Genomic DNA, 21,294 nt, shown 5'->3' on the forward strand with positions numbered 1-21,294 from the left:
TGCATGCATGCAGTACACTCATACACAAACACATTCACATGCACACACACACATATGCTTACAAACATACATACATGCATGCATGCATATGTGCATACATGTATGCATGCATACATACATACATACATACACACACACACACACCTACCTACCTACCTACTTGTTCACAGTCACCCCTCCACACTTCTTGTATTCAAAGGGATGTGTATATTATGTCAGATCATTTAATGTTTAGTATACCAGGGATAAGGAAAACAATTTCCAGGCACTCCTTCCTGGGACAAGTAAGTTACAACAGTTACTTGTCCCTGTCTTCATGATACTCAAGACAGTACACTTCTCATCAACACTGCTTTTGCTGAAGAACCATGGGTACCTGTTTCAGGATTGATTCTAAAAAGTGTAAAAATCATGAAAATATTGTGTTCTAGAACTTGTCCCCTTAAATAAACAATATTAAGAGTCAAGATTTGTAACTTGAGATGTTGCAGCTGCATTTATATCCCTTGATTTCTTAGTTTTAGTCACATGTACAGTGACACCTTTCAATAATACAAGTTTAATTTTACTGCCAATACATTCAATAAGCTATCACACATATGTTATATATAGTTAATTTGTATTGTGTACTTGACTCTTGTCCATGATTAAGGATCAAGTTTTTTGTGTAATTGAGTTCTGTTTTGTATATGAATAAGTTGTTTACTGATATGTGAGTTCAAGTTTTATAATCAGAGATTTCAGTTATAATTTGAGATGACTCATTTATTTAAAAATTATCCATTGGAATTACTGCATGCTCTTTGTCATTTTGGACAAAAATACTACTTTGGAATTATTGTGAATTCATTCAAGGACATTCTGGATTATATCAATGTAATGCATCAAGTCTATTGGAAAATCAACACATTCAAGACCATTGGAAAATCTAGATAATTGGAATTCATTTGGAACATTCTGTACTTTTGGACATGTGATAAACATTTAGGATTATTTGAGAAACACAATACCGTGAGCTCCTAATAAATTTTCACTTTGTAACTTAGAGAAATAAATTATTATTATTTATTAATTTTAATAAACTTGTTGGTTTCACTTCTTTTCTGATACTTATTTTAAGGTCATAGAGTTGTAACAAATTTTTAAGAGTTTGATATGGGAGAAGTCACAAGGCAGAGAATGTCCAAACTTTATGACTTTTATCTGGTCAGACATTGTTTTACTTAAGTATATTCAAGACTGTGCAGCTTTATTAGTACACTGTCATTAAACATGTTATTAGATATTTATATAAGTACATAATTAATTTTCACAAGAAGAATGACAGTAACCTGCATTTAAAAGAATAATACCATGCATTGCTATTTCTAGCAATGATGAATGGTTTTCCTGTGCCCTGATATACTTTACTGTGTACATGTATTTTGTCTTCTTTTAGTTACTGAAAGTATTGGATGTTGATAACTTTGAAACATACAAATAGTTTCGTGTGCGAACTTATGATTGTATTTTTTTAAACTTTAGCTATTAGTGAATACTGTTCAAAACCCATCAGTTCTATTAAAATGCTTATAATTATTGTCATATCAGATGAAGCTTTCTTATGACCTGGATCTAGAATTAAATAAATCCAAGATAAGAAACAAATACTGTTTTGTTTGTGCAATACATAAGAAAGGAAGTTAAAGTGAAAAAGTTGGAGATAACCAAACTAGTTTTGTTATGATCTGCATCATTGTCATATGACCCTTTTGGGAGTTTATTACAACTGGCATTATTTTCACATGATCCTTTTGGTAGCTTGCTTACAATCCGCAGCTTCATCCTATGACCATTATGTTGAGAGTTACTCACAATCAATATCACACTATATGAAAGTTCTGTTAGTAGTTTACTCACACTTGTCATATGAACCTTTGATGGGATTTGAAATACCATTACACTTGTATTGCTTCTACCTTGGGTGTGTAGACCATTAGGCATATGCCATACAATGATGTACCTTGGGTGGGTAGACCATTTAGGCATATGTCATCAAATGATGTACCTTGGGTCTATAGACCATTTAGGCATATTCATAAAATGATGTACCTTATGTGTGTGGACCATTAGGCATATGTCATCAAACAATGTACCTTAGGTCTGTAAACCATTTAGGCATATTCATAAAATGATGTACCTTATGTGTGTGGACCATTAGGCATATGTCATCAAACAATGTACCTTAGGTCTGTAAACCATTTAGGCATATTCATAAAATGATGTACCTTGGGTGTGTAGACCATTAGGCATATGTCATCAAAGGATATACCTTGGGTGTGTGGATCATTTAGGTGAATGCCATCAAATGATGTACCTTGGGTGTGTAGACCATTAGGTGTACATCATCAAACGATGTACCATGGGTCTGTAGACCATTTAGGCATATGTCTTAAAATGATGTACCTCTTGTCTGTAGACCATTTAGGTGTATGTCATCAAATAACATACCTTGGGTCTGTAGACCATTAGCTGTATGTCATCAAACAATGTACCTTGGGTGTGTAGACCATTTAAGGATATGTCATCAAATTATGTACCTTGGGTGTGTGGACCATTATGTTTATGCCATCAAATGATGTACCTTGGGTGTGTGGACCATTTAGGCATATGTCATCAAATTTTGTACCTTGGGTGTGTAGACCATTTAGGTATACGTCATCAAATGATGTACCTTGGGTGTGTAGACCATTTAGGCATATGTCATCAAATTATGTACCTTGTGTGTGTAGACCATTATGTTTATGTCATCAAATTATGTACTTGTGATCATGCTAAAAAGACATAAACGTGTTATGGAATGTTATTTTTGTTAGCAGCACTAAGACAAATGCACTTTTTGTTCTTTATATTATTATGCTGCTGTATAACTTTCCATCATTTGGTTGCCTGTAGATAAGCACCCTTCTATTTTGTCCTGTAACACTAACATCATACCAGTACATAAACATGGGTCTGAATTTTGCTTCAGTCTTAACTTCCATGTTAGGTCATAATCATCTGTCTGCCTCATCCTGTCACCTGACCTTCCATATCTGGTCATAATCATCTGTCTGCCTCATCCTGTCGCCTGACCTTCCATGTCAGGTCATAATCATCTCTCTGCCTCATCCTGTCACCTGACTTTCCATGTCTGGTCATAATCATCTGTCTGCCTCATCCTGTCACCTGACCTTCCATGTTAGGTCATAATCATCTGTCTGCCTCATCCTCTAATCTGACCTTCCATATCAGGTGTTTAGCTCCCACTTCCTTGCATGGTATAGTCAAATTTGGCAAGAAGATTTATATTGATAACAAATGGAATGAGTTTAATTTCCCACATTTCAAAATATTGTTTCTTTAGAAGAGTTATGGCCCATGATTGTCTTCCAGCTTTATTTTCTGCAACTTGACTTGAGTAAAGAATTTTTTATTTCATCCAAATTTATTATGCATCATTATACCGATTAGTTGGATTTCTGTGAGTTGGATTTTTGTGAGTAGGATTTCTGGTCAAATAAAAAATTTGGCATGTTTGTCTCTATCTGCTCCTAGCTTTGGATTCCCAGCACAAGTTTCCTCTGTTTATCTGTTTGACTCTCAGTCAAGCTAAAAGTAGGGAACAATGCCTTTTGTGATGCACCCTGACAAGCTGATTGTATGGAACAGTACTGTTTGTGATACATCCATTGCTTATCACTGGAGTTTCATTTTGAATTTGTTATTTGGAATTATGTTTCATATCTGCTTTGGTACAGCTTCTCCTTCATCACTGAATTTATAGATACTGAAACTCATTTTAAAAACAATATTCTTGTCAACATCTTTTTCTTACTCTGAATTAAGTACTTTATTTTTTCAATAAACTTCTTTCTATATTGCAGAACATGACATCCTGGGTTCTGGCAAACATGGCTGCCCTGTATTGGCGAGTGACTGGCAAATGTGGTAGAGCTGTGGTCTGTCTCAGACTTGCTCTCACTTCTACACCAACATATCTGCAGGTAGGACACTGGCACAGTCAGCTTGACTGACTCTTTCAAAAACCCCAACAACACATCTGCAGTCTTTTTCACCACAAGTTGAAGCTTAAAAATGATTTGCCAGAGCCATCTAAACTGATTCCTGCCACTTCACCATGATAAATGCAGGTAGTGCACAGAAAGTCACAGTTGTCTAGACTGCCCATGATGATTTGAATGAAAACGATTGTGTCGATCATTTTGAGTCATTTTGGCCTAGTGGCTGATGAGCTCTGCAGGTTATCTCCATGCAGGAATCCTTCATCCATATTTTGTAATTGAGTGGAGACAATATAATACAATGTTACTGATGGATACTGGTCATCTTTTTAGCTCCAAACACTGTGATCCAGTAATGATATATTCTTTCTGGAGAAATTATTGCAGTCATATTTTCTTGAATAGGTAATAAACTGTTCATATAAAGCATTATTGATTAACAAAGACAGACCTACCTTCCCACAAGGTCACCATGCATCAATGACAACCCCTCATATCAGGCCCCTCAAGTTTCATCCACAGCCATTTACCTTTCATCATTTCTTCCACATCTCTGAAAACAGCACATGGCTTTTTGGGATGAAAGATTGCACTGTATACATATGTTTTCATTTTTAAAGAATTCTAAACTTTTTGTATAAACATAAATGGAAGACTAATATAAAAATGTTGATAATTATAAAAACTTTTTCATTTTCACTGAAATATTTATATGCTGTTTGATTTATTTTAAGCACATCAGCTACTTGAGCCTTGCCAATGTTTTATACAGAGCTGGGTATATCAATGATGCTATCATGGCAACGGACAAAGCAATGTCCATTTCTGAAGTGACCGTCATCATCCATTTCACAATGGCCAACTTGTATGCTGCCAAGGTATTCCATATCCTCTAGAATCATCCTTGATTTGCCAACACATAATAAAGCTTTTGTGTGTCTTAGATCTTTTTGTTTCCTTTTCAAGTGCATGTACTTGACAAATTATGTAATAACTGGGGCAATAAAACAGCTACTACTTTGTGAAAATTAACTGAGAATGTTTAGTTTGATAAAATGTCTCATGTTTTAAAGTCATTTTATGGGCAGCTATCTTTGTATATTAATTATTTCTGTTCTTATTTGTGTATAAATTGAGAAAAAACTCATTTATAGTTTGACATTAAGTCTGAAATTAAAGTTGAATGAAAAAGATCTTCATAGAGAAGAGCATCAGGTACAGATTGGTTCTCAAATCACAACAGAAAGGTGCTCTGCACTACTGACTCTTAAATGTGAATTTTAATCCAGCCACCTCTATTTCAAATGAAATCAGAAATACAGGAAAAACTGTAAAAATCGTAACATTTAAAATAAAGTTTTCATTTGTTGTTAGAATCGGTCTTTTTTCAATAATTTTGATTTTCAGGTTTTTTAATTACTTGGAAATGACCACATGAATGCTGAAATTGGCAAAATCTATTAATAAATCTTTGGTTTTATCTCTCAGCAGCAGGGATTAACATACTATGTGCGTGTTAGACCCAGTCCCTGTTAATTCTCTAATAAATAAATGAATGAATGAATAAATAAATAGTTCCTAATAACATGAGTAAGGAGTCACTGTATAGTTACTACATCATGTCCAATTTGTATCTGAGTGGTCTTCGGCACTAGACTTGACACATCAGTCAAAACTCTCAACTCTGCATGTGTTCAAGTCTTGGCTCGACTAATGTGGGTATGTGAGAAAACTTACCAGCTTCTTGTGGATTCATCCTTGGCTTATCAAAGATACTGACTGCCATATATGTTCATCCTAATGGCTTATCAAAGATACTGTCTGCCATGTATGTTCATCCTAATGGTTTATCAAAGATAATGGCTGCCATGTATATTCATCCTTGGCTTATCAAAGATAATGGCTGCCATGTATGTTCATCCTTGGCTTATCAAAGATAATGGCTGCCATGTATGTTCATCGTTGGCTTATCAAAGATAATGGCTGCCATGTATATTCATCCTTGGCTTATCAACGATAATGGCTGCCATGTATGTTCATCCTTGGCTTATCAAAGATTATGGCTGCCATGAATGTTCATCCTTGGCTTATCAAAGATACCGGCTGCCATGTATGGCCTGTGATATACTGAACCCCCAAAATCATAAATCACAATCCAACTTATGATTATCATTTAACTCATCACTTTGATGTTCTCATGCATACCTCCTTTTTTAACAACAGTGGCATAACATTTTTCAATAACATTGGCATAACGCTTTTCAATAACGGTGAATAACAATAACTCCTTTTTCTAAAATAGTGGCATAACATTTTTCAGCAACACTGGCATAACCGTTTGTTAATTACAGTAACTTGTATAACATTTTGTTCTTTCAATAACTGTGGCAGGACCCTTTGTTCTTTATAATAACAGTTGCTGAAGTAACATTTTGTTCTTCACTAAATATTGCATAAAGTTGCTACTTGCTTAAATACAATGCCAGAAGGCACATGTATGCAAAGTTTTCCAAGGTTAAATAATGGTTTGGACTACGAGACATACAGTATTTAGTGTGATGTACACAACCACTCCAGTAATCATCTCCATCCCTCTGTCTCTATCTTTTTTCCTTCATGTTTTAAGTATAATGTACTGTTCTGAGGACATTCTGGTAGAAAATATTTTGTAAGTTTCCCATCAGTTAATTTTTTAATTAGATCCTTGATTAAATATATGGTGAATATAACAGCTTTTCTTTATATATTGTTACTGGCTACCTCTGAAGATATAAAAAGTGTTAACTCACTGATTGACAGGTCATACTCGTTTGAAGATATGTGATGCCTTTGAAGTTGTGTTTACAGTGGTCCCTTTCTTGGTTTAAACAGCATTTATTTACCAAAATTATGATCATAGAATGTACATCAAACTGAACAAGAGATTTGGAGTGATGGTCCCCTTCTTGAACAGCCTGCCCACACCCCAATCACCCAGCCCTCCAGCAGCAACCCACTTTATATAGCCAGAATTCCTTGGCATCTATGAGTGTTTTCAAAAGTACCCCTAACATGGCCAGTGGCCAGCATTTCGATTTTACCCCTCATGAAACTGAACTTTCATTATTTCAAGCATAAATTTGATTCACTTATTTAAAATTTATAACAGATATGCACCTCTGCATCTTTAAGATGTGTTTCAACTTTATGGTATAGACCATGAAATATATTCCACTTAATGAACAAATGTTATTTGACCTCCAATGTTTAGAACATTTTTCAAAGATTTATTTTTATCTTCTGGGATTTAAATATTGACCTTATTGCCTGTAGAAGAAAGAAACAGTTGTTCATCACATAATTTCAAAGCCTACCCGAATCCCCCAAAAAGAGAAATTACTCCTTGCTACTGGTATTTTGGTGAATGTCACAGGTTATGCATGCTTGGCTAGAAAGAAAGTGTAGTAGTTTAAATTGCAAGTTATATTCAAAATGGGGCCCTGAGTGGCCCAGTGGTCTAAAGCACTCAACCTTACAGATCACTGCTATCTCATCTCTGTCTGCTAGGAGTCGATTGTGGGTTCAGACAATGTGGGTATGTGAGAAAGCTTGCCAGTAGCTTCTCATGGATCAGTGGTTCTTTCCAGGGTTTTCCCTGGTTCTTCCTCCACCATTTATACTGGCCACCATGTATAACCTATCTTTTACTGAAAAATGGCATTAAACCCAGCAACAGCAACAATATATTTGAATCATATATCTAACAATAAGTAATGTTTCCCAATAGAAATTGCAAAACACTTTCTATTAGACTGTCCAAAATATTCTGATCTGAGAAATCATATCTCCCTTTCATACCCACAATTGAAGCTTTATTATTGGCTTCCTTATGTGCTTCACATAAAATAAATGCAAATATTTTTTATAGGAAAAGTTTCATTAGGATGACTAAAATATATAAGTAATTGATACAACTAAACTTTTAAACCATTTTTTTTTTTTAATTCTTTGTGTTTGGTATATACTTGCATTTTGTATTTTTTCTTTGTAACCACTTCTACCAGCATTCAGATTTATAATGTGGGGGTCAGTGCTCTAATAAGTTCATGCTTTTGACTGAATCTGCAAACAACCATGTTTGTACTTATCTTTGACAAAGTTTCTGGAGAAAAAAAAATGCTTTAAACTAACTACAGTTTATTTACCCAAATTTTTCTGTGTTTGAATTTGTACAGGATTAAAATTTGTACATGTTTTACTGTATTGGCTGTTCTTGGATTAATGTATGATAACCCCTGCCATTGTAATATTTGACCCCCACAGTTTGTACAGTGTAGAGTTGGACTAACTAATGTTCAGACCATGCATCACATGACTGAATTATCAAAGTGCTTGTGACAATTATTAGGATTAATTACATGGCTATTTCTGTTGTGAAGGTGGTGAAAAGTTACTTAAAATGCACTGTTCGCCAATTATAAATCTGTTTACCCACTTCCCATGGGGTGGGGGGGGGGCCTAACACAGTTATAGTCAGCACAATTATTGGAATTATAGTCTCTGATACTATCCAGTATGTCCCAGTAAATACTTACATTTAAAATTTTCCATGACAGCAAAAATATAAATGCTAGCAAAATTAACATCGTTCAGTTTCTGAATTTGGTATGGTTTGGTTTGGTTTGGTGCTTTTCAGCACAGCAACACAAATAGGTTATTTAGTGCTTAGGTGTTTGTAGTAAAGTGCCTTGCCCAAGGACACAACACAGTATCTGATCCAGGCTTGGTCCAATGGTAGGATTCCTATCTGCACACTTTTGGTCGTATCATGCTAACTATTTAACAACCATGGTCCTCTGAATTTGATGATATAAAGAAATGATGAAACAATTTTTCATTGTTGGTTTTGAAGCAAATGCAGTTTCTACCTTAGTTATGAAATTGTTCTGTAGCTCTTTTAAATAAGTGATACTCATCCATATCTTACCCAGTAGAGTTTTGTGGTCACTACAAATCACACCTGCTGATCAGTTCTTATTGGAAAATTTTGGATTTTTTTTTTACATTACTTTCATGCTGAAAATTCTGTCTTATATGATGCTAATAGGTTCATCATGTTCTCGAACTTCTAGATGTTATAATTAGAGGCTGTGAATTCTTTGGCTGCAGTTGTGTTCAGTGACCCTCATTAGACTCATCCCTGCACTGCTTGGTGCCATCAATATGTGACATACTGTGCATCAGCTGTTATTTTACAGTGGTAACATAAAAATATATTGGACTGAGGCATTTATATTGAATGCAAATAATTAAACACCCAATTCTTAAAGATTTAGGATACAAAAAAAAATTTCCTTGTATAACATCAAGTCCCAAGTATGGTAAAACCCGTTTTGAGAGACCAATACTATGAGGGAGCACCTGTCTTGAGAGAATAAGGTTCTTAAATCACAGTTAGTGATAGTGTTATGACCTATCATTAAAGACCAACTGTCTTGAAAGACCATTATCTTTCTAATGTACAACTGGTTTATTAAGATAGCCAGATGATTGCGTTCATCATTTACATGGATAGAGAATGCTAAATTGACTGTGTTTAAGTGTTTAAGAATGCTAAGTTGACTTTCCCACTAAACTTAATAAATAAACTTGAAAGATTAAAAGAATACAATCATTTAAATGAAATACGGTATATACTTTTTGCATGTGTGATTGTTTGGGTGGATGTATTTATGTACATATGAAGTTGGGTAAAGTCATACTTTCTTTTTACAGCAACTTTCAAAATTTATAAATAATACTTATTTTCAAGGCCCAAATTAATTTTTGCTTTTAATGATTAAGTAAATTATCAGGAATGACAACAACAATTTTCACATATATTTCAACTGAATAATCTATGCATGCTTTTATATTGTGTATAAGTAAATGATAAAATACTGTCAGGCAAATGCTTTGGTGGTGTAGCGGTTAGAGCATCCACCTTGGATGCAGGAGGTTGTGGGTTTGATCCCCGGCTGAGTCATACCAAAGACTTATAAAAATGGCACTAACAGCTGCCTCGCGTGGCACTCACCATTAGGAGGTTAGTATTAGGACTGGTCAGGCTGGTGTCAGGATAATATCTGCGGCATGATGCCCCAGTGCTAGACATTGCTATAAACTGTCACACTGCAGACATCATAATGATACGACTGAAAAATTGCTAAAGCTAAATTGAAAAATCCAATTCACATACACACACAGTCAGGCAAACTGACAACAACTAATAAGGAGTCTGATGCCTTGCAGTACATCAGTTATTTTGATTGGCTTTGTAAACATCATATTGAAAAATGTAAAAGTTTTAGTCTTTTAATAATTACATATTTATTCTTGTTTTTTTGTTTCCCAAGGGTGACTGGGACAAGGCTACCAAATTCTATGAATCTACTCTGGGACTTCAGTCTACATTTGAACCAGCCAAGCTGAGACTGAAAAACCTTCAGTGTATGAGTATGCTGTACACTCCAGAGGATTGAATGAGAAGTAGACCAAATGAAAATATCAGAATTGGAGGATTTTTTCAGGCTTTCTATTTTCTACACTCAGTGAGAATTAAACTTTAAATATAAAAAAACAAGTCAGCATCATATAGTAAAATTATGTTAGTAAGGTTTAAAATGTAAGAAGAAGAACCAGTCAGAAAAAATACTATCAGAAACATTCCAGAGTCAAGTTGCAGACTGTCAAAGTCTTGGGCTCAAAGCACAAGTTTATGTCACTTATTTTGACTACTCTTAAGACAAGATGACCAGATATTTGACCAGTGTTACTTTATGATCTAGTCCATTGTGCAAGTTTGTAATTTATATCAATCAGCTAAGCTTATTTGTTGTTTTTGAGATGGCAAGAGTAGCCCCAAATGTGTTAAGGTCAGTATGAAATGATATTAACAACTTCAGTGCCTATATTGAGAACAACGCAAGAGTATGTGGCATTGACAATGTCAGATAGTTATGCCCCAATCTATTTGTAAAAAATGCTTCCCATGCCTTCCTGAAGATTTTTTCCTGAATACTGTGTTCTAGGATATTCTATTCCAAAATATTGTAAATGACAACTTTTTATCAAGTATAGCAGTATTGCAAATTGAATGAGGAGAATAATTTTATGTAAGTTTTATGCATGTTAAATTTTTTTATGACATCATACTAGTAATATACATCATCTAAAAAGACAAAAACTATGCCATTATTTTACAACTGATTTTTGTTGATCTGCAATTTTTTGCTAAGTCTGAATATCACTCGTAGCTTTAGTTCTCAACAACAATCTACAACTCCAGTTCTCTGGATCAATCTACATCTCCATTTATCCAGATCAATTTTCATCTCCAATTCTACAGATCAATCTAACTTCAGTTATCTGGATCAATGTACATCTCAAATTCTGCCGATCAATATATAACTCTAGTTCTTCTGATAAATCTACTTCTCCAGATCAATCAACAACTCCAATTCTCCAGATCAATCAACAACTCCAATTCTCCAGATAATCTACAATTCCATCAATCTACAATTCCATTTCTTCAGTCAGTGGTTGAGCTAGATTTAATGGCAACAGAATTGAAGTTTTATAAGACTTATCATTGACTACCTTATTTACAGTATATGTTGGGACATCATATTTGCTGGGACACCATAAATTAATTTTGAGCATCGTATGTTCTGGGACACATCATTTTCTTCAAGTTTAAAGTTGTGGGACACCTTTTAAATCATTCAAAAATTACATGTTGGAAAATGCACTCCAACTGAAATTTTAATTTAAATATATTAAAGTGAGTTCTTGAGATAAAACTCTTTTAATCTACTGCATCAGCATCTCATCAACCGAATGCTTCTCCTGCACGTTTATGATCCATTCTTTTGGTGCATGAATATTCCTTTTAGCTTTCTCATACTGTGAAAAATTGTTAGAAGCAACACATCACCTGAAGTGGAAACTACAAGGACTAAAGTCAAAAATCTGCATCAGTCTTGCTAATTCTCATACATTTGACCCCCATCTTATCGTCAGTCCATCCAGGAATGCGATCAAAATACACTAGAGTTTCATCCATGTTAATGATCTTATTGTCAGCGAAATAATCATCAGTTTCTCTTCTGGCCTTCACGAATTCATCACATTTTATTTTCTCCAAATCTTCTGGGTGATGCTGGGTCATTGATGTCCATGCACAAAGCACTATATTGTATCACTTTAAAAATTGTTGCATTGTTTCAATTTATTTTCAAAATTCCCATGAATACCAGTGAAAAGGTACCAAAATTTGCTTCCATATCTTGGCTGTCTTTCTATATTCAAAAAACACCAACGAAAATTGGCATTCTTAAAAGAATCCATAGTCGGATTCCGTTCTCAGCTTGCTTTGCAATAAAATAACCTTCATATTAATATCCTTTAAAAAAAATGGTTTCAGAGTATCCTAAGTCAGCTTCCGAGGTCAGCTTATTGGTAAGTTCAAAGAAGGAGTTTACTGCTTGCACCAGTTGTGTTTATTCACCACCTGGGCTTCTATGTGCTTGGCATCTCTTCTGTAGTAATAATTAATAGAAAGGAGCATTGATGTCTGCAGGTAAATAGTAATGATACTTTGGTAACCTGTGCTGGCGAAAAGATTGTCACTTGCACTCAAGTGAATGTGTTTTCAAATAATGATTTGTATTTGCGCGGTATTGTCATACAGTAGACCTGGATATAATTCAGTCTTGATTATTTTGCGCCTAACACCATGTCATACGTGAATGACAGTTGTCTTCAAAATATAAGTTGATTATTTCCCTTTTGTTTGCAATTTTGTTGGATCTGGTTTTCAGTCAGATAACATATTCAAACCTTTGAGCAGAACCAAACACAATTTGTTTCTCAATGTTCATGTCAACGAACAACGTGGCATGTATTATCGGACATAAGTGATACATGCTATAGTGTATGGAAGCCTACACTGCATATATGGATTTCGTGGATATATTTTATTCTTTAATGCTCATGTTGAAAAAGAATAAATGATAACAATACAAGGTTAGTTTCTTTCATTTTATTATCAAATAAGCATTTTGTTTATATATTTTATTGCAACATGCAGTGGGGGGAGCACAAATGCAATAGAAATTTATTTCATTTCTTATGATGGGGACTTCTGACCTAGGTGAAAAATGTTTCACCGTACGTTCTGGGACAGGAAAAAAATATTTTATTATGACCCAATATATACGGTAAATATGGTATTACACATATTTTGTTTAAGCAATAGGTTAAATAGTGGCTTGTTAGCCACCATATGTATAACCCATGAAAATGCTGCATCATCAGAGGAAAAAGTCATTAGCTTTTTAGTGGTTCCTTTCCATTAATAAAAGCCATCCTCTGGAGAAATACATGAGAGTGAGTGAGTGAGTGAGAGAGTGAGTGAGTGAGTGAGTGAGAGTGAGAGAGAGAGTGAGAGAGAGAGAGAGAGAGAGAGAGATTGGCTTGACCCTTTGATTGATTGGTTGATTTATATAATTTACTGCACAATAGTGACAGAATTTTATGTTTCATATTTTTACAGTGCACTGTTCACAGGTCACATGACTACTTTATTTCAAAGTCCTATATAATTTTAATTCAAGAAGAACATAATGATTTCAATTTAATGCATGTATCAGTATTCATTTCTCAACATAGGATGTAAACTGCCACTGTTCAGTCTCATCAGATTATTACAGGATTTCATATACATACTAGTTCTTGTTTCTCTGTACACATGTCAATCATGATTTCATGCACATACTAGTTTCTCTATACAATAACAAATATGTTAAAATACTAGTTTCTCTGTATGTATATCAATCATGATTTCATGTACATACCAGTTTTTGTTTCTCTCTACACATGTCTATCATGATTTCATATACATACTAGTTTTTGTTTCTCTGTACATATGTCAATCATGATTTCATGTACATACTAATTTTTGTTTTTCTGTACAAATGTCAATCATGATTTCATGTACATACCAGTTTTTGTTTCTGTACATATGTCAATCATGATTTCACGTACATACTAATTTCTCTATACAATAACGACTATGTTAAAATACTAGTTTCTCTGTACATATGTCAATCATGATTTCATGTACATACTAATTTTTGTTTCTCTGTACATATGTCAATCATGATTTCATGTACATACTAGTTTTTGTTGTGATTTTGTGATTTTGATTTTTAATGTAGCTTTAACAATTTTTCAGTCATATCGCTACGATGTCTGCAATGTGGCAGTTTATAGTGATGTCTAGCACAGGGGCATCATGCCGCAGACATGTAGCATGATGTCCCACCCAGTCACATTATCCTGACACCAGGCCGACCAGTCCTAACACTAACCTCTTAATGCTGAACGCCAAGCGAGGCAGCTGTTAGTACTATTTTTTAAGTCTCTGGTATGACTCGGCCGGGGATCGAACCCACGACCTCCTGCATCCGAGGCGGACACTCTAACCACTAGGCCACCAGAGCGGTAAAATGGTGCTTGATGCATTTATTATTGCTTATTTTACGCTTTTAATCTTAATATTACTAACCTTCATTACGTGTTGTTAACTATTGTTGATTTTGCTAATTTTATTTTCTAAAATTAGCAAGTTAACAAAAAGCAAGAGTAACTTTACAGATGATTTAATAATCTACAATGGCATTTCCACGATTATTAAAATCTTTTTTATTAAAAAAAAACTTTAACACAGTAACAGTAAATCATCGAATACATGTAAATGATTCTTTTTCTTGTTTATAATTATGTATGATGTGGGCTGCATCATGCAGGTTAATTTTTGTTTCTCTGTACATATGTCAATCATGATTTCATATACATACTAGTTTCTGTTTCTCTGTACAAATGTCAATCATGATTTCATGTACATACTAGTTTCTCTGTACAAATATCAATAATGATTGCAGACGGTCTTTTAATAAAATTATAAAAATGTTTTTAATTAAAGGGTAATTACATTTTTACTTTCATAATTTTAGAACATTTTAAATCATGTCGTGCTTAGAACAATTTGGAACTGTTAGCTGATTTTGATAAGTTCACACCCATCTAGACAGTCAAGTAGTCCCTCATTGTTATATCACCCATCTAGACAGTCAAGTAGTCCCTCATTGTTATATCACCCATCTTGACAGTCAAGTAGTCCCCCATTGCTATATCACCCATCTAGACAGTCAAGTAGTCCCTCATTGTTGTATGTTATATCACCCATTTTAACAATCCAGTAGTCCCTAGGATCATTAGTAAATCATCATATGTAACCAAATCCCATTCACTGATCATCAGATGTAACCAAATCCCATTCAATGATCATCAGATGTAACCAAATCCCATTCAGTGATCATCAGATGTAACCAAATCCCATTCACTGATCATCAGATGTAACCAAATCCCATTCAATGATCATCAGATGTAACCAAATCCCATTCAATGATCATCAGATGTAACCAAATCCCATTCACTGATCATCAGATGTAACCAAATCCCATTCACTGATCATCAGATGTAACCAAATCCCATTCACTGATCATCAGATGTAACCAAATCCCATTCACTGATCATCAGATGTAACCAAATCCCATTCAATGATCATCAGATGTAACCAAATCCCATTCACTGATCATCAGATGTAACCAAATCCCATTCACTGATCATCAGATGTAACCAAATCCAATTCACTGATCATCAGATGTAACCAAATCCAATTCACTGATCATCAGATGTAACCAAATCCCATTCACTGATCAGATGTAACCAAATCCAATTCACTGATCATCAGATGTAACCAAATCCCATTCACTGATCATCAGATGTAACCAAATCCCATTCACTGATCATCAGATGTAACCAAATCCCATTCACTGATCATCAGATGTAACCAAATCCCATTCACTGATCATCAGATGTAACCAAATCCCATTCACTGATCATCAGATGTAACCAAATCCCATTCACTGATCATCAGCAGCATTATCTTTGTCACCATCATAATCACTTTGGCTAAATGATTTTATACCTGTGATAAACAAGCCCATTATTTATATCTAGTCTTGTGTGTGCATGCTGGCCAATAAAGAGACATACATTCCATTAAAAATAACATTAAACCTTTTTCTAAATGTCATAGCAATGGAATAAGAATCACTGATGACCCAACTACATTTGCTATTCATTCTCAGGGAATTTATGGAAGTCAGAAAATCTGCTGTGCTTGTTTCTTAAGGCAAGCACAATGTGAAATTAATTTTTATTCCAGGTTGGGAGCACAGATAGACTATACAAAGATTGAAATAAAAACATTGTTTATTCAGTATGATGACTAAAATCAAAATTTTAAGTTCAGAAATGTTCACATAAAGGCAGCAGAAAAAGTTTCTTAATGGAATTTTTGGTCAAATGCATAATGTAATGATATACATATACATGTAGCTGATTTCAGAATTACATTTGTTGCCAAATTATCACCATTCTGTGTGTGTGTGTGTAATCAAACATCGTCCTATATTAACCCATTATTACCAAATATGTATTGCACATTCGTTATGAATATATTAATATTTAAACATGTGAAATAAGATTATTAATATTAAATATAAGGGTGTGTGTGATTGTCTAAACATTTAATGGCATTTATGTCAGTGTACTCAATGTATGACTTGGATGATGCCCCCAGGATTCTTTTTCTTTTTTGCTTGTGATTGCATTCAGCGTTATATTTCTGGTACATTTTTGTATAACAGCAAAAGGGATACATTTAAGTTTTGAATGCAATTTGCTTATTTCATTTGTCTCCTTGAAGTTGTCACATATTGGGTCCACTTTAAAATGGGTTGTTTTTACTGCTGTCATTTTTAGATCACTTGGCTTATGATATGACCCTGTATCTGTTGGCAGTCTGTCCATCAACAACGGCTTATATGTTGGCAGTCTGTTCATACACAATGGCTTGTATGTTGGCAGTCTGTCCATACACAATGGCTTGTATGTTGGCAGTCTGTCCATCAACAATGGCTTGTATGTTGGTAGTCTGTCCATACACAATGGCTTGTATGTTGGCAGTCTGTCCATACACAATGGCTTGTATGTTGGCAGTCTGTCCATACACAATGGCTTGTATGTTGGCAGTCTGTCCATCAACAATGGCTTGTATGTTGGCAGTCTGTCCATCAACAATGGCTTGTTGTATGTTGGCAGGCTGTCCATCAGTAACAGCTTGTATGTTGGCAGTCTGTCCATCAACAATGGCTTGTATGTTGGCAGTCTGTCCATCAACAACGGCTTGTATGTTGGCAGTCTGTCCATCAACAACGGCTTATATGTTGGCAGTCTGTCCATCAATAACAGCTTGTATGTTGGCAGTCTGTCCATCAATAACGGCTTATATGTTGGCAGTCTGTCCATCAATAACAGCTTGTATGTTGGCAGTCTGTCCATCAACAACGACTTATATGTTGGCAGTCTGTCCATCAATAACAGCTTGTATGTTGGCAGTCTGTCCATCAACAACGGCTTATATGTTGGCAGTCTGTCCATCAATAACAGCTTGTATGTTGGCAGTCTGTCCATACACAATGGCTTACATGTTGGCAGTCTGTCCATCAATAACAGCTGGTATGTTGGCAGTCTGTCCATACACAATGGCTTGTATGTTGGTAGTCTGTCCATACACATGGCTTGTATGTTGGCAGTCTGTCCATACACAATGGCTTGTATGTTGGCAGTCTGTCCATCAACAATGGCTTGTATGTTGGTAGTCTGTCCATACACAATGGCTTGTATGTTGGCAGTCTGTCCATCAACAATGGCTTGTTGTATGTTGGCAGTCTGTCCATCAACAATGGCTTATTTGTTGGCAGGCTGTCCATCAACAATGGCTTGTTGTATGTTGGCAGGCTGTCCATCAACAATGGCTTGTTGTATGTTGGCAGGCTGTCCATCAACAATGGCTTGTATGTTGGTAGTCTGTCCATACACAATGGCTTTTTACCACTAACAGAACTTTATATTTGATTTCTGATAAGTTTACATCAAGATATCAGCTGAGTTCAATAATGAATGAAATCAGTATATATTTCCCAAAGCATTAATGGTCTTTACCATTTTAAGGTTATGATAATGAGGTGATTGGGCATCCAATCAGTTGGACATCATGCCATTTTGATGTCATGATAATGAGATGATTGGGCATCCAATCAGTTGGACATCATGCCATTTTGATGTCATGATAATGAGGTGATTGGGCATCCAATCAGTTGGACATCATGCCATTTTGATGTCATGATAATGATGTGTTTGGGCATCCAATCAGTTGTACATCATGCCATTTTGATGTCATGATAATGAAGTGATTGGGCATCCAATCAGTTGGACATCATGCCATGTTGATGTCATGATAATGAGGTGATTGGGCATCCAATCAGTTGGACATCATGCCATTTTGAGGTCATGATAATGAGGTGATTGGGCATCCAATCAGTTGGACATCATGCCATTTTAATGTCATGATAATGATGTGTTTGGGCATCCAATCAGTTGTACATCATGCCATTTTGAGGTCATGATAATGATGTGATTGGGTATCCAATCAGTTGGACATCATGCAATTTTAATGTCATGATAATGATGTGTTTGGGCATCCAAGCAGTTGTACATCATGCCATTTTGATGTCATGATAATGAAGTGATTGGGCATCCAATCAGTTGGACATCATGCCATTTTGATGTCATGATAATGGTGTGTTTGGGCATCCAATCAGTTGGACATCATGCCATTTTGATGTCATGATAATGATGTGTTTGGGCATCCAATCAGTTGGACATCATGCCATTTTGAGGTCATGATAATGATGTGTTTGGGCATCCAATCAGTTGGACATCATGCCATTTTGATGTCATGATAATGAAGTGATTGGGCATCCAATCAGTTGGACATCATGCCATTTTGATGTCATGATAATGAAGTGATTGGGCATCCAATCAGTTGGACATCATGCCATTTTGATGTCATGATAATGATGTGTTTGGGCATCCAATCAGTTGGACATCATGCAGTTTTAATGTCATGATAATGATGTGATTGGGCATCCAATCAGTTGGACATCATGCCATTTTGAGGTCATGATAATGATGTGTTTGGGCATCCAATCAGTTGGACATCATGCCATTTTGATGTCATGATAATGAAGTGATTGGGCATCCAATCAGTTGGACATCATGCCATTTTGATGTCATGATAATGAAGTGATTGGGCATCCAATCAGTTGGACATCATGCCATTTTGATGTCATGATAATGATGTGTTTGGGCATCCAGTCAGTTGGACATCATGCCATTTTGATGTCATGATAATGAAGTGATTGGGCATCCAATCAGTTGGACATCATGCCATTTTAATGTCATGATAATGATGTGATTGGGCATCCAATCAGTTGGACATCATGCCATTTTGAGGTCATGATAATGATGTGTTTGGGCATCCAATCAGTTGGACATCATGCCATTTTGATGTCATGATAATGATGTGTTTGAGCATCTGAATAACTGGTCTTTTTGACATTTGTGGTCATATTTCTTAACACATTTTGATCCAGCACTTAAGTATCATTAGTTACAAAGGTATAAAAGTATCATTAGTGACATACAAGTAACATAGCATCATTAGTGACAGATATAAAAGCATCTTAAGAAGAATTATTAGTGACAGTTGTACAAGTAATCTCGCATGCAAAGAAGTATCATTAACGACAGATGTACAAATAATCTAGCATCCAAAGAAGTATCATTAGCGACAGATGTACAAATAATCTAGCATCCAAAGAAGCATCATTAGCGCCAGATGTACAAATAAGTATCATTGGTAACAGATACACAAGTACTCTATGATCCAAAAAAGTAGCAATAGTGTCAGATACACAAGTAATGTAGCATCCAAAGAAGTGTTATTAATGACAGAAGTACAAGTAATCTAGCATCCAAAGAAGTATCATTAGCGACAGATGTACAAATAATCTAGCATCCAAAGAAGTATCATTAGCGACAGATGTACAAATAATCTAGCATTCAAAGAAGTATCATTAGTGACAGATGTACAAATAATCTAGCAACCAAAGAAGTATCATTAGTAACAGATACACAAGTACTCTAGCATCCCAAAAAGTAGCACTAGTGACAGATACACAATGTAGCATCCAAAGAAGTGTTATTAGTGACAGATGTACATGTAATCTAGCATCCAAAGTATCATTGTAAATATTTGTTTAAATTTTACTACTTTTTCTTTAGATATGCATATGAAGATTTTATGATGTAAATTTAATAATAGTTGATATCTAAGCCAGGTTATTAATTGATTTCAGGTATGTTATATAACATCCCTTGAACCTAACATTTAATTGATTTCAGGTATATAATATAACACAACCCTTGAACCTAATATTTAATTGATTTCAGGTATGTAATATAACAGCCCTTGAATCTAATATTTAATTGATTTTAGGTATGTAATATAACACATCCCTTGAACCTAATATTTAATTGATTTAAGGTATGTAATATAACAACCCTTGAACCTAATATTTAATTGATTTCAGGTATGTAATATAGCACAACCCTTGAACCTAATATTTAATTGATTTCAGGTATACAATATAACAACCCTTGAACCTAATATTTAATTGATTTCAGGTATGTAATATAACACATCCCTTGAACCTAATATTTTAATTGATTTCAGGTATGTAATATAACACATCCCTTGAAGTTAATAATTTCATCAGTACAGGCAGTTGAGATTTAATTGTGCACAACACATTGAAAACATTATTGATATTTTCATTGATTTGTTTTTCCCTACTTTCCATTCCAATTAGTTTGAATGAAAACTCTGCATGCATGTGAAAAATATCATCTACCTTGTATACTTGTGTACTAGGTTTTTTTGTGGGTTTTTGTGTGTGTTTTTAAAAATTAAATAGATCATGGAGACAAGAGAGTTGATATCTAAGCCAGGTTATTAATTAAATATAGAGAGTTGATATCTAAGCCAGGGGATGTACTAAACCAAGTTGATATCTAAGCCAGGTTATTCAATATAGAGAGTTGATATCTAAGCCAGGTTATTAATTAAATATAGAGAGTTGATATCTAAGCCAGGTTATTAATTAAATATAGAAAGTTGATATCTAGGCCAGGGGAT

At 34.8% G+C, this 21,294-nt stretch overlaps 1 protein-coding gene across 3 annotated transcripts in view; it reads left to right on the top strand.

Annotated features, from left to right (window-relative positions):
- LOC149792436 (tetratricopeptide repeat protein 17-like) overlaps nucleotides 1-15,037 on the top strand; it is a 187,337-nt gene extending 172,300 nt beyond the window's left edge. For all 3 annotated transcript variants that reach the window (XM_089971005.1, XM_089971007.1, XM_089971006.1), the window contains 3 exons: nucleotides 3,906-4,025; nucleotides 4,778-4,921; nucleotides 10,418-15,037. In XM_089971005.1, coding sequence (XP_089827131.1) covers nucleotides 3,906-4,025; nucleotides 4,778-4,921; nucleotides 10,418-10,543 — 390 coding nt within the window. In that variant the 3' untranslated portion in view covers nucleotides 10,544-15,037. The remainder of the gene's footprint in view (nucleotides 1-3,905; nucleotides 4,026-4,777; nucleotides 4,922-10,417) is intronic.
- The last annotated feature ends 6,257 nt before the right edge of the window (nucleotides 15,038-21,294 follow it).

The sequence above is a fragment of the Sinohyriopsis cumingii genome, chromosome 9 (assembly GCF_028554795.1).
Source record: "Sinohyriopsis cumingii isolate HCF-2022 chromosome 9, ASM2855479v2, whole genome shotgun sequence".
In the NCBI taxonomy this organism is placed as follows: Eukaryota; Metazoa; Mollusca; class Bivalvia; order Unionida; family Unionidae; genus Sinohyriopsis; species Sinohyriopsis cumingii.